Source organism: Anarrhichthys ocellatus, unplaced genomic scaffold, assembly GCF_004355925.1.
Source record: "Anarrhichthys ocellatus isolate YVR2014 unplaced genomic scaffold, GSC_Weel_1.0 scaffold191, whole genome shotgun sequence".
Classification (NCBI taxonomy): Eukaryota; Metazoa; Chordata; class Actinopteri; order Perciformes; family Anarhichadidae; genus Anarrhichthys; species Anarrhichthys ocellatus.
Window position 1 is genome coordinate 238,296 of NW_022280221.1, and position 12,462 is coordinate 250,757.

The 12,462-nt window shown below is 41.3% G+C and overlaps 1 protein-coding gene across 1 annotated transcript; it reads right to left on the reverse strand.

Annotated features, from left to right (window-relative positions):
* Positions 1 to 2,097: 2,097 nt before the first annotated feature.
* On the reverse strand, positions 2,098 to 10,344 carry LOC116400700 (zinc finger protein 599-like). Its single transcript, XM_031878657.1, has 5 exons — positions 10,158 to 10,344; positions 9,660 to 10,045; positions 8,665 to 9,377; positions 3,445 to 3,544; positions 2,098 to 3,324 (listed from the first exon to the last, which is right to left on the reverse strand). The coding sequence occupies exons 1-5, from the start codon at positions 10,342 to 10,344 to the stop codon at positions 2,449 to 2,451; spliced, it is 2,262 nt and encodes a 753-aa protein (XP_031734517.1). The 3' UTR covers positions 2,098 to 2,448.
* Positions 10,345 to 12,462: the final 2,118 nt, after the last annotated feature.

Consider the following 12,462-nt stretch of genomic DNA (forward strand, 5'->3'; position numbering starts at 1 on the left):
TTTAGAGAGCACACCGGGACAAGGTGAACACACCCCCCCACACACACACACACACACACACACACACGTCATCGCTAAGAATGATGGTGCAGTCATGTGATTTTCAATGAATTATTTGCATTCCAGTTAATATTTAAGTTTCTATTTTACTCACAAGTTGAAGCTGTTAATAATATATATATAAAACGTCATTTTGTGTTTTAATGAGGGGTCCTATTTTCAGTAAAAACAAAGAACAAAAAAATTAGTGAGCAGGTTTTTTGTTGTCAGGATTCATGAAATGTAAAGTTTTCACATTAGTAACCCTTTCATAAACATCACTTAATGTGTCTTAATCAACACATTACTAAACCTACAATATTATAGTTTTACTTCATGGCATTATTTATTAACAAATAATCTTGATTTATTGGACACATAAAGGACTTTTTAAAGGGTTTGTTGTGTCTGTTGATAAATCTTCATTTTTGTATAAATGTTTTTTGTTTGTTTTTTAACAGAAACATAAATGCCACAAAAAAACCCTGAAATATCTTTAGGAAAAAAGTTGAATTGTTCAGTGAGGCGCTGCTGCCACCTGGGGGACACCTGGGGGACATCTGGGGGACATCTGGGGGAGTAATTTAACTCACTTTGACTTTAAACATAAAATTAAAAGTGACATACTTTACACAGTGCCTTTGAGGAAAGGTTAAACTAAGTTTTACATTTCAGTAAATAGATGGAAATATGTTATGAATGCATTTAAAGTTTGAACAACTAAATAATTGACTTTGTCTTTGAAATAACACACGATGATGAGATCTTGATTTGGAGTCAACTGTCTGAAGGTTCAAGAGTTTTTTTGATTGTTGCTGTATTTTGCCTTTCTTTGTATTTGGATATTATGGCAAATAATGAAAAAATGTTAATCTTATGAATTTCATAAATTTGATCTTTTATTTTCTACATGTATTATGTGTGATCCTATATTAAAACTAGCATATTGAGATATGACGTCTGTTGCCGGAAACTGGACCGATTGAATGAATGTTTGTGTATTTAGTCGTGTTGTTGGTGGATCCGGATGTTTTCACATTAATATAAATTAGATGTTAGAGATTAATTATGACCTGTTTACAATAGCTCTAATGATACACCATTAAGACTATTTGTTTTAATCCATAAAAATACGTTCTTTTATTTTTGTGTTTTTACAAGAAAACAACTATAAATTACAATAATGAAATAAAAGGATAATATTTAGAATGTTTGATGGTTTACTGACTTCAGTGTTTTGAAATTATTTTTGAGACGGTGGCAAAAATAATATTCTTGAGCCTTGTAGACCAGCTGCTGTAATCAAACAACAATATGGATCAGCGATGATCGGCAAGTAGTATCGGCTGCAAAAAACACATGATCGGAGATCCTTAAAAGTTATATTTGCTCTTTTTTTTAAACTTTTGTGCCGATCCGATTCTACTTTCTGTAGAACGGTGGTAGAATGTCATAGTGACGTCACCCATTGGTTTGTGGACTTCTTAAAGCCTCGGGTTTGGCAATTTGGATCGGCGCCATCTTGGATTACGGCCGTCATTTTGGACGTTTTGCAACCAATGAAGTGAAATGACAATATTTGGTACTTATACATCTCTGGTAGAGACCTGTCAATCACTGTGTAGCCCCGCCCTAAAGCATCCCCTGCTTTATGGTCTGTGTGACTCTAAATGGACCATAATGTACTAAATGAACATCATGCTGTATTGAAGAAGACTTGAAACTAGAGATTGAGACCATAAACTCATGTTTACAATGTTTACTGAGGTAATAAATCAAGAGAGAAGTAGAGTCATAGCTTTCATAGACTTCTATACAACCAGAGGAGTCGCCCCCTGACCCGGCTACCGGTGGCTGGTTAACTACAGCTACAACAATTGACGCTTCCAAATTTACTACGCGTCGCTTCCGAAACAGCGCATACACTTCATTTATTACATGTACCATCATCGCCAATAGGAGGCATAGGAGTGGCGAAACATTTTACAGGGTAACAGCTAACTGCTACGCTAAAGTACGGAAGCTAGCAGAAATTTATACAGCATTAACAGCCGTGGGAATTAGCGAGAAAGTTGCCAACATGCATGTATATAGTTTAAAGGTAAAGCAGGTAATTAGCCGCTGCAATTAGGTCTATAAATTAATTGGGGTTGAGCTAAAGCAGCTAAAATAAGCTACCAGCAACGGCGATAACTGGAAATGAGACAACATGCTTAACGCAGTACGTAACAAGTTAAGTCAAGCAGTTTTATTTATAAATCACATTACAAAAATGTTTAATTACTGTATATGGGACAAAAGATGCATTGAGACAATACAATCAATGAATGCATGTAAAACCAAAAAGCACAGCGCCAAAGACAAAACAAAGTAAAGACAAATAAACGCAGAATTTAGCGTCATGCAGCTTCACTTATTTCTGCTGCACACTTGTTTTTTTGAAAGAACGAGCCGAGTGAATCTTGTTTCGCAAACGCCGCAAGTAAATGTTTTCTCCCCGTCGTCGACACACGGGTGTTTTCTCGGATTGCTTTGTTGCGTAAATGTTTTACTACAAACTGAACAACTAAATGGTTTCTCCACCGTGTGGACGGTCATGTGTTTTTTCAGATTACTTTGTTGCGTAAATGTTTTACTATAAACTGAACAACTAAATGGTTTCTCCCCCGTGTGAATTCTTTGGTGGGTCTCAACCTCCCCTTTGCTTTTAAACGTTTTTTCACAAACCGAGCAGGTGAAAAGTTTTTCTCCTGTATGAATTCTTAAGTGTGCGATCAAACCCGACCTTTTCTTGAATGTTTTACCACAAACGGAGCAACTAAATGGTTTCACTCCTGTTTTGGACTTAGTGTGTTTCTTCAGATTTCTCTTGTTGTTAAACCTTCCAGCACATTCAGAGGAGCTGATTGATGTTTTTCCAGTATTACAGTCCGTATCACTTCTAGGTACTACATTGTTTTGCAGATGGCTTGAATTTGACTGAGGTTTCTTAGTCTCCTCCCAATCTCTACTGTCATCAGTGTCACATTCAGAGGAAGGTGACGTCTCGTCATCAGCAGCTGGTTGTAAAGGACTATCTGGATCAGAGTTCTCATCTGGTTCTGGTCCTTCACAGTCCTCTCCATCAGCTTCTGTTTCCATCTGTTCAGTTTGTCTTTGATGAAGCTGTGAGGACTGAGCTTTCTCTTCAGCATCTTCACTCTTCACAGTGAATGAGAACTTGATATCAGCCTCCTCCAGACCTTGAAGCTGCTCTCCCTCCTGACTGGTCCGGAGGTCCTCCTGACTGGTCCGGAGGTCCTCCTGACTGGTCCGGAGGTCCTCCCGACTGGTCCGGAGGTCCTCCCGACTGGTCCGGAGGTCCTCCTGTTCCTCTTTAATGTGTGGGGGCTCTGGGTCCTCCTGTTCCTCTTTAATGTGTGGGGGCTCTGGGTCCCCCTGGTTCAGACTGGAGCTCCACTCCTGCTGCTCTTCATTAACCACCAACAGCTGCTCGACGTCTGTGGCGGATAATGAAATACATACACACGTCTTAGAAATCAGTATTTCATGACACTTATTCATTAATCATTAGTTCAAAACAAGCTCCAACCTTAAACCAACTACAACAGTCAAATCCTGCTTTTGCAATAATGCAGAGTTTCCACCAGGTCTAAGCATCAGGGACAAAATACTATATACATAGATCCCAGATCTTTTGGAACACACTTCCTCCATCTTGATTATAAAGTTTAACGCTCCAGATGTAATGTTTGCCATTTCTCTCAACCACAAAACACATGTGGGTACAGAGAGTACACACCCACCTTTTTTAATGTATTTATGGGCAAAAGGTAAGGACCTTATTAGTTGTTTATTGTTGCATACTGGTTGGAAATAAAATGATGTCATCAGTATATAGGAAAAGATGTTCACACCTGCATGTCGATGGTAGATATTCAGGGGTTCTATCTGATACTAGTAGTCGTCTGTTTTAATGATACCAGAAACAAGGAGAAAGGGCAGCATAGACGGTTCCACAATGAATTGTTGAAGGACAAGAAATATTCTTGTTCATAATTATCATTATGAACTTAAACAACCACCATCACTATTGTTAGTACCATAGACTGTATACTATAAGACATGGACGTAGTCATCATGACGTCATCCATTGGTTTGTGGACGGTTGTTATGAAGCCTCGAGTTCGGCGATTTCACGTCGACATCTTGGATTACGGCCGTCACCATGTTTGTTTTTTTGCATCCGATAAACGGAAGTGACCATATTTGGAATGTGTTGGAGTGACGTAGAGACGCGGATATACGTCTCTGGTAGAGACCTGTCAATCACCGTGTAGCCCCGCCCTAAAGCATCCCCTGCTTTATGGTCTGTGTGACTCTAAATGGACCATAATGTACTAAATGAACATCATGCTGTATTGAAGAAGACTTGAAACTAGAGATTGAGACCATAAACTCATGTTTACAATGTTTACTGAGGTAATAAATCAAGAGAGAAGTAGAGTCATTTTCTCATAGACTTCTATACAACCAGAGGAGTCGCCCCCTGGTGGACACTAGAGAGAATGCAGCTTTAACACATGAAGCTTAGACAAACAAAAAATATATATAAAAAAATACCTCTGAGATGTAGTGGAAGTGAAGTATAAAGCTGCAGAGTTTTGAAATACTTAAGCACAGAACCTATAATTTTACTTCAGTGCACGATGTGAATGAACCAACCTGCTCTGTGTAACCGAAGCTGAGGGATGAAAACAGCGTCCAGTAGTCTCCGTTGTCGCTCGTTCTCCTCTTTTGAACGAGAGAGTTCCTCCTCGTACTCTGCTATCGTTCTTTCAAACACACCAAATATCTCTTCAGCAGCCGCAGTTAGTCGCTGGTTGACTAAACATCTCAGCATTTGGACTTTAGACATGTTCTCACTCTGACCTGCGCTTGTTGCTCGGGTCCGTCTACTTCCTGCTAGCATGCTAACCTCATTAGCTCCGTAGGACACCAGGAGACAATCCGGACGTTTTAAATGAAGCGAGACAACACAGAGTCCACTCAGACAGGTTCATGTGGACTTTGTGGGTCGATGAAAAACACAGTTTAGTTTCTATCGAACAGAGACTCCGACTAGCGCTGTGTAGGTGCGTCTCCGTCTATTTCCTGCTAGCACGCTACGCTAGCTTCGTTTAGCATTCGTGGCTAACAGAGATGAGTCTGAGGTAAAACACATGCGGGCTCTGGTGGTTCACTCCGGTTGTTTGTTTTAATCTGATGAACTGTGTGATGGAAAGAGAACTCACGAGGGAAACCGGTTTACAACAAGGAGGAACGAACCTCTTCAACCGCTTCTTCTTCTTCTACTACTGCTATTAACACTACGACTTCTTCTTCTTTATGTTAATGGCGGACTACAAACCAACGTTGGAAGTGCATGCTGCTCTCTACTGGACTGGAATATCAGAGCTATATGGCAGTTTTGACATTTGAAGACAATATTATTATTATATAACAATAACTATTATTATATTATAATAATTGTTATAATTATATAGAGTATAATTATTTACTGTAAATTATTTTCTTATTTAAAAATGTTAAAATGTATCATTACATTTAGGCAGAAGGAAATAACTGGACGCTTAACACAGTATATTTACATATAAACTGTATATATATATATATATATATATATATATATATTATTGTTTTATAATTTACATATATAAATGCTCTTCCTCTTTGTTGCAGCTTGCTGGGTAGCCCTTCAAAATAAAAGCCCTTGCACTTATAAAAATAATATTTTTCTATGTGTTTTATGGCAGACTAGAGGCATATAGGGCATTGTTATAAAAAATATGTCATCGTCAAATTTAAGTTATTTCTCACTAACTTGGAAACAAAAGTCTCAAAACATTTCTCAACATAAGAACCAAATAAGTTATTTCTGAAGCTTTTTAAGTGCAAGTAGAGATTAAAGAAACATCTGGAATAAATGAGGAAGCTCTTTCAGTTTTTGTGTTGCCTTTATTTAAGTTCTCTAAGTTTAAAATATTTATAATAATATAGTTCACATTTTATAACATCTTCACAGCTCTGAGAAAACAAACAAAATTCAAAATGTGATGATAGTTTGTTTGACTAAGTTTCATATGGAAGAAAAAAGGCTGGGTCTCGGGGTATAAATCAAATATTTCATCTGTTTTTGTTGCTGACAAATTGTTTTGCTGGATGTTGAAATAAGATTTATGTTTTTATTAGACAGTTAAATGTATAACAGGGCTGCCAACCTGTGGACATCGGTGCATAGACGGCTCCTTGCGTCTCACCACATATTAATAAACAATCATGAATATATAATTGAGTAAGAGGGTCAGTGTGGGGGAAGAGTTTTCACTTGTCTATGTAGTAAATATGCTCCCAACAGATCAATATACAGAATATAAAAGTCTTGAGAAGTACATGACATTATCATATAAAATCAGATCTGTCAAAACATCAACTTATCACCAGATAAACTACATTCTAATGTATCACTCATTTATCATCTCCTGTGCAAAAAGGAAATAAAAGCAGTTCAGCAGCCTTAACTTGCATGCTACGTTACAAATGGTACATAATGGTATCAGCGATGTTGAAGCATGATGGGAGATGGATCCCAGCACCAGAGGTACCCGATTCTGGAGCTCTGCAGCAGGAAGCTATTGTGCCCTGCTAGCAGTTGATCAAATATTACAACACATACAACACATACCATGAGGCGCATTACCAACTGGGCCACTGGAGCGGACACTGGGGACACGTTGATTTTCAGCTGCATATAAAATACAATGCGATATTGAAAAATGCGATTAATGATTTCAAATGTTTAACCTTATTATGGCTCGAAACCCAGTTGAACTGGTTCTAAATGAGTAAAAACCCAGAGTATTGATGCGGTCCAGAGTTATCGGTTCTGCTATCGGTACTTTCTTAGTTCTGGAGTGAGACGGCCTCGTCTCAAAACGTCCTCTCTCCGTCTTTGTCTCCGGCTCAGTACAGCGTCGAGACTCACATCATGATCAGAGAGAAGAAAACATTGTAGAATTCTGGTCGTCTCAAACACAATAAAACCCTCACAAGTAAGTTTATCACAACATGTGACCAACAAGCAGAACATCAATGTGTTTGTGGAGCAGCCGTCGGGTAATGTTAGTGATGTCAACACTACAGGTAACGTTAGTGACGTCATACGGAGTTTGATCACAAGAACAGGATCATAAATGAAAGATAATCACTTAGGTAATTGTTTAACTGAGAATGTATTTAAAAGATTTTGGAACTTTTTGTTTTACTGCTCAAGAAAAACTTTGTTTTCATATAAGAATAATAAAGCAATGCCGATTTTTTTCAGAACAAATTGTCCTTTTTCTCTCACAATATAATCAAAAATAACTGATAAGAGTGTCGATAAGGAACCAAACCGATAACCAGTTTTGGATAAGAGCACTTGTATCAATAAAATCCTAACAATACTCATCTATAAACTTTATTACTTTTACACTGGACAGCTACATTCAGTTTAAACGTTTCTGAAATTCAGAACCTACCAAATATTATGTTGCGTTTGTATCGGCCATGTGTTCGCGGCGGGCATGCCGACTTCCGACTACTCGGCACTTTACAGGCGTGCGCCAGCGTGAAAACTTCTCTTCCAACAAGAGGCCAGAGGAAAGTCAGTGGATGTGACACAAACACTGCAACTGACGTGTGTCATAGTTGCTATTTCTGTAAACTTCTTACTACAAACTGTCAGACTAAATGGTTCCTCCCCTCTGTGAGAGATTTAGTTTTGTGTAAAACCGAAAACAGAACTACTAGAGTGGGCTCTCTTCTGTATGAGTTTTCATGTGTACCTTCAGATCTGCATTGCGCACATATTTTTTATCACAAACTGAGCAACTGAAAGGTTTCTCTCTCGTGTGGATCATCATGTGTGACTGTAAAGTTTTACTATGTGTAAACGATGTGTCACATACTGAGCAGCAGTAAGGCTTTTCTCCTGTGTGAGTTCGCATGTGCTTCTTCAGATCTCCACTGTCAATGAAACCTTTCTCGCACACAGAGCAGCTGAAAGGTTTCTCTCCTGTGTGGATTCTCACGTGTCTCTTCAGATGTCCATTTTCAATGAAACCTTTACCACACATTGGGCAACTAAAAGGTTTTTCTCCTGTGTGAGTCATCATGTGTCTCTTCAGAGATCCACTCTTGCCAAATGTTTTCCCACAATCAGAGCAGCTAAATGGTTTCTCTCCTATGTGAGTTAGCTTGTGTCTATTTAGCTCTAAACTCTCGCTGAAACCTTCACCACACACTGAGCAACTGACCGGTTTTTCTCCCGTGTGAGTTCTCATGTGTCTCTTCAGCTCTCGATTTACAATGAAACCTTTATCACACACTGAGCAGCTGAAAGGTTTCTCTCCTGTGTGAGTTACCATGTGTCTCTTCAGCTCTCCACTAATCATGCAAGCTTTACCACACACTGAGCAGCTGAATGGTCTCTCTCCTGTATGAGTTCTTATGTGTCTCTTCAGATCTCCACTACTACTGAAACCTTTACCACACACTGAGCAGCTGAAAGGTTTCTCTCCTGTATGAGTTCTTATGTGTCTCTTCAGATCTCCACTTTCAATGAAACTTCTATCACACACTGAGCAGCTGAAAGGTTTCTCTCCTGTGTGAGTTCTCATGTGTCTCTGTAAATGCCTACTCTGTGTATAAGACTTCTCACAGACTGAGCAGCTGAAGGGTTTTTCTCCTGTATGACATTTGATGTGACTCTTCAAATTTCCCCTGAAGCCAAATGTTTTCCCACACACAGAGCAGCTAAATGGTTTCCCATTTGTACTACATCTTGAATCACTGCCAGAAACTTCATCATTTTTTAAAGAGTTTAAACCTGACTCAGGTTCTCTGGTCTCCGTCCAATCATCACTGTGTTCAGTCTCAGGTTCAGAAGAGTCTCCAGTCTTGTCGTAAGTATGTGGTTGTAAATGTGTATCTGGATCCGAGTTCCTGTCTGGTTCTGGTCCTCCACAGTCCTCTCCATCAGCTTCTGTTTCCATCTGTTCAGTTTGTCTTTGATGAAGCTGTGAGGACTGAGCTTCCTCTTCATCATCTTCTTCACTCTTCACAGTGAATAAAGTGAATGGGAACTTGATATCAGCCTCCTCCAGACCTTGAAGCTGCTCTCCCTCCTGACTGGTCCAGAGTTCCTCCTGTTTCTCTTTAATGTGTGGGGGCTCTGGGTCCTCTTGGTCCAGACTGGAGCTCCACTCCTGCTGCTCTTCTTTAACCACCAACAGCTGCTGGACATCTGTGGAAAACAGTAAACACACAGAGACGTTACAGAGATTTCTTTCTAATATAGCTAATTAATTAAAATATTAATTATCGTCATAAACTATATCCACTTAGCTAATTCATTCTTTAGTACCTTGACTTAGGAATTACGGTATTCTGTATGGTTATTTCAGTATATTTGAAGAGTTTGACCCCTTTGCTATAGGAACAATGGATAGCATAACTTGGCTCCATTCTTATCATCGTTTGGATCAGCAGAAAAAATAGGAAAGCAGGAAAAAGGATACTAGGGCCCCCTTCTGGAACCAGACTTGGGAGGAGAGGTCGCCTGCAAGGGTCAGGTGGCCGGGCCTGGGCACATGGGGCGCGGGCGGGCACAGCCCGAAAAAAAACTTAATGGAGCCGCCGCACCGTGGGCCCACCACTCGCAGGGATACACATTGGGGCCGGGTGCAATGTGAGCCGGGTGGCAGGCTAGCTCTGGGGACGTGGAATGGCACCTCTCTTTCGGGGAACGAACCAGAGCTGGTGCGGGAGGTGGAGCGGTACCAACTAGATATAGTTGGGCTCACCTCCGTGCATAGCACTGGTTCTGGAACCAAACTCCTAAAGAGGGGCTGGACTCCATCCTTTTCCGAGCTGCCCAGGCTGAGAGGCGTCTCAGCCTGGGCAGCTGAGCACCGCTGTGTTGGAGTTTTCCCCAAGAAATAAGAGTGTCCCCTCTATGGGGCAAGAGTCTTACTTGTTTGTGGCTATGCATGGAACAGCAGCTCGGAGTAACCGACCTTCTTGGAGTCTCTGGGTGGCATTCTGGAAAGTGTGCCAACTGGGGACTCTATAGTTCTGGCGGGGGACTTCAACGCTGAAGGCTCTGGACATTGTTGGACTGTCTTGGGTGGCATGCATCGTCAGTGTTGCATGGAGGTCGGGGACAGTGCCTGTGGAGTGGCAGACCGGGGTGGTGGTTCCCATTTTTAAAAAAGGCGACCGGAGAGTGTTCTCCAATTATTCGGGTATCACAATGCTCAACTTCCCCCGAACAGTTTCTACTAGCCATATGGTCCTTATATGACCAAAGTGAGAGCTGTGTCCGAATACTCGGCACAAAGTCAAAAAATATTTCCAGTGCGCGGCCTCTGCCAGGGTTGTCCCTTCTCACCAATCCTGCTTGTAATTTTCATGAATGATTTCAAGGCTCAGCCAGGGGGTTGAGTGTCCTGTTGGGGATCCACAAAATTGCATCTATGCTCTTTGCAGATGATGTGGTTTTATTGGCTACTTCAGACCTTCAATACGCATTAGAGCTGTTTGCAGCAGAGTGTGAAGCAGTCGGGATGAGACTCAGTACCTCCAAGTCTGAGGCCATGGTTCTCTGCCAAAAAATGGTGGATTGCACCCTCTCAGTTGGAAGTGAGTCACTGCCCAAGCAAGGGAGCTCAAGTATCTCGGGGTCTTGTTCAATAGGGTAAAATTGAGTGTGAGATGGACAGGCGATTCGGAGCGAAATTGTACCGGGACGTTGTGGTTAAGAGGGAGCTGAACCGTAAGGTGAAACTCTCGATTTACCAGTCCATCTACGTTCCGACCCTCATCTGTGGTCATAAGCTTTGGATAGTGACCCAAGTGGCAAAAATGATCTTCTTTCATCGGATGTCTGGGCTTAGCTTTAGAGATAGGGTGAGGAGCTCAGACATCCGGAGGGAGCTTGGAGTACAGCCGCTGCTCCTTTGTGTCAAAAGGGGACAGCTGAGGTGGTTTGGGCATCTGATCAGGATGCCTCCTGGACTTCTCCTTTAAAAAGGTTTTTTCAAGGTAAGTCCAACTGGTAAGAGACCCCAGGGTCGACCCAGAACACGCTGGAGAGATTACATATCTCGGCTGGCCTGGGAACGCCTTGGGGTTCCCCAGGAAGAGCTGGAAAGCATCGCTGGAACACCCTCCTAAGCCTGCTACACCCACGACCCGGCCCCGGATAAGCAGAAGCTACTGGATGGATGGATGAAATATAATAATAAAAATAATAACTTTTAGAGATGCCCCGACCACATTTTATTGCCACGGATACCAATTGATGATTAGCCATATCGACCAAAACAGATTATTTTCAGTTTTTGTTGTGGTTTTGTTATAGAACAGGGGTCGCCAATTGACGGACCGCGGTTCGGATACGGACCCAGACGCCGTTGTATCCGGACCCAGGACCTAAAATCGATTTTATTTTGACAGGGCGCTTCTATTTTAACCGGCGCAGCTTTTTCAGCCTTTACGGCACTTGTTGAGCGGTGCAGGAAACGCACCGACCAATGCGTTGTAAATCACATCACGTGATGCAGCTCAGCCAATCAAATATGGGTATTCTCACAAGTTTCCTGAATCGAGTGAGATGTACACACACCGGGGGAGAGATGAGGAAAGAGCAGGAAAATAATACGCGAGTCAGAGAAGTTCACATGACGTTCTCCAAAAAGAAAAAAGAGACCAGAGTCTTTAAACAAGAATGAACAGACTCTTATAGGTTAATACTTCACACGGACAGTTTATAACCAGTGTGTCTCATATGTTCAGAGACCGTGACGATTATTAAAAGCGGTAAATGAAGCAACACTACGAGACAAAGCACAACTCTTTTGAGCAAACATACCCACTCACATCTGAATGAAGACACAGAAAATAAATCTAAGAGCCCAAAATGATCAGAATCCTAACGCATGAATTCACTGACCAACAATGATGTTAACAGAGAGGAATAGAGCTGAAACAAGTGGTTTAATAACCACACATAAAGTCCATGCACACTGATTTATCTTTTTTATTGACATCACTTTATGGCAGAGTGGCCCGACGGAAGCCTCTCCTCAGTGCAAGACATATGAAAGCCCGCATAGAGTTTGCCAAAAAACACATGGACTCCCAGACTATGAGAAATAAGATTCTCTGGTCTGATGAGACCAAGATTGAACTTTTTGGCGTTAATTCTAAGCGGTATGTGTGGAGAAAACCAGGCACTGCTCATCACCTGCCCAATACAATCCCAACAGTGAAACATGGTGGTGGCAGCATCATGCTATGGGGGTGTTTTTCAGCTGCAGG

Bases quoted from the DNA above. Each gene is read 5' to 3' on its own strand.
- LOC116400700 (XM_031878657.1), bottom strand. From the start codon at position 10,344: ATGGGAACCACCACCCCGGTCTGCCACTCCACAGGCACTGTCCCCGAC. The intron at 3,545-8,664 runs TACAGGAGAGAA...TTCATTATCCGC, and splicing joins AAGAGACACATAAGAACTCA to CACAGACGTCGAGCAGCTGT. The intron at 3,325-3,444 runs CAGGAGGACCCA...CTCCGGACCAGT, and splicing joins CCCCACACATTAAAGAGGAA to CAGGAGGACCTCCGGACCAG.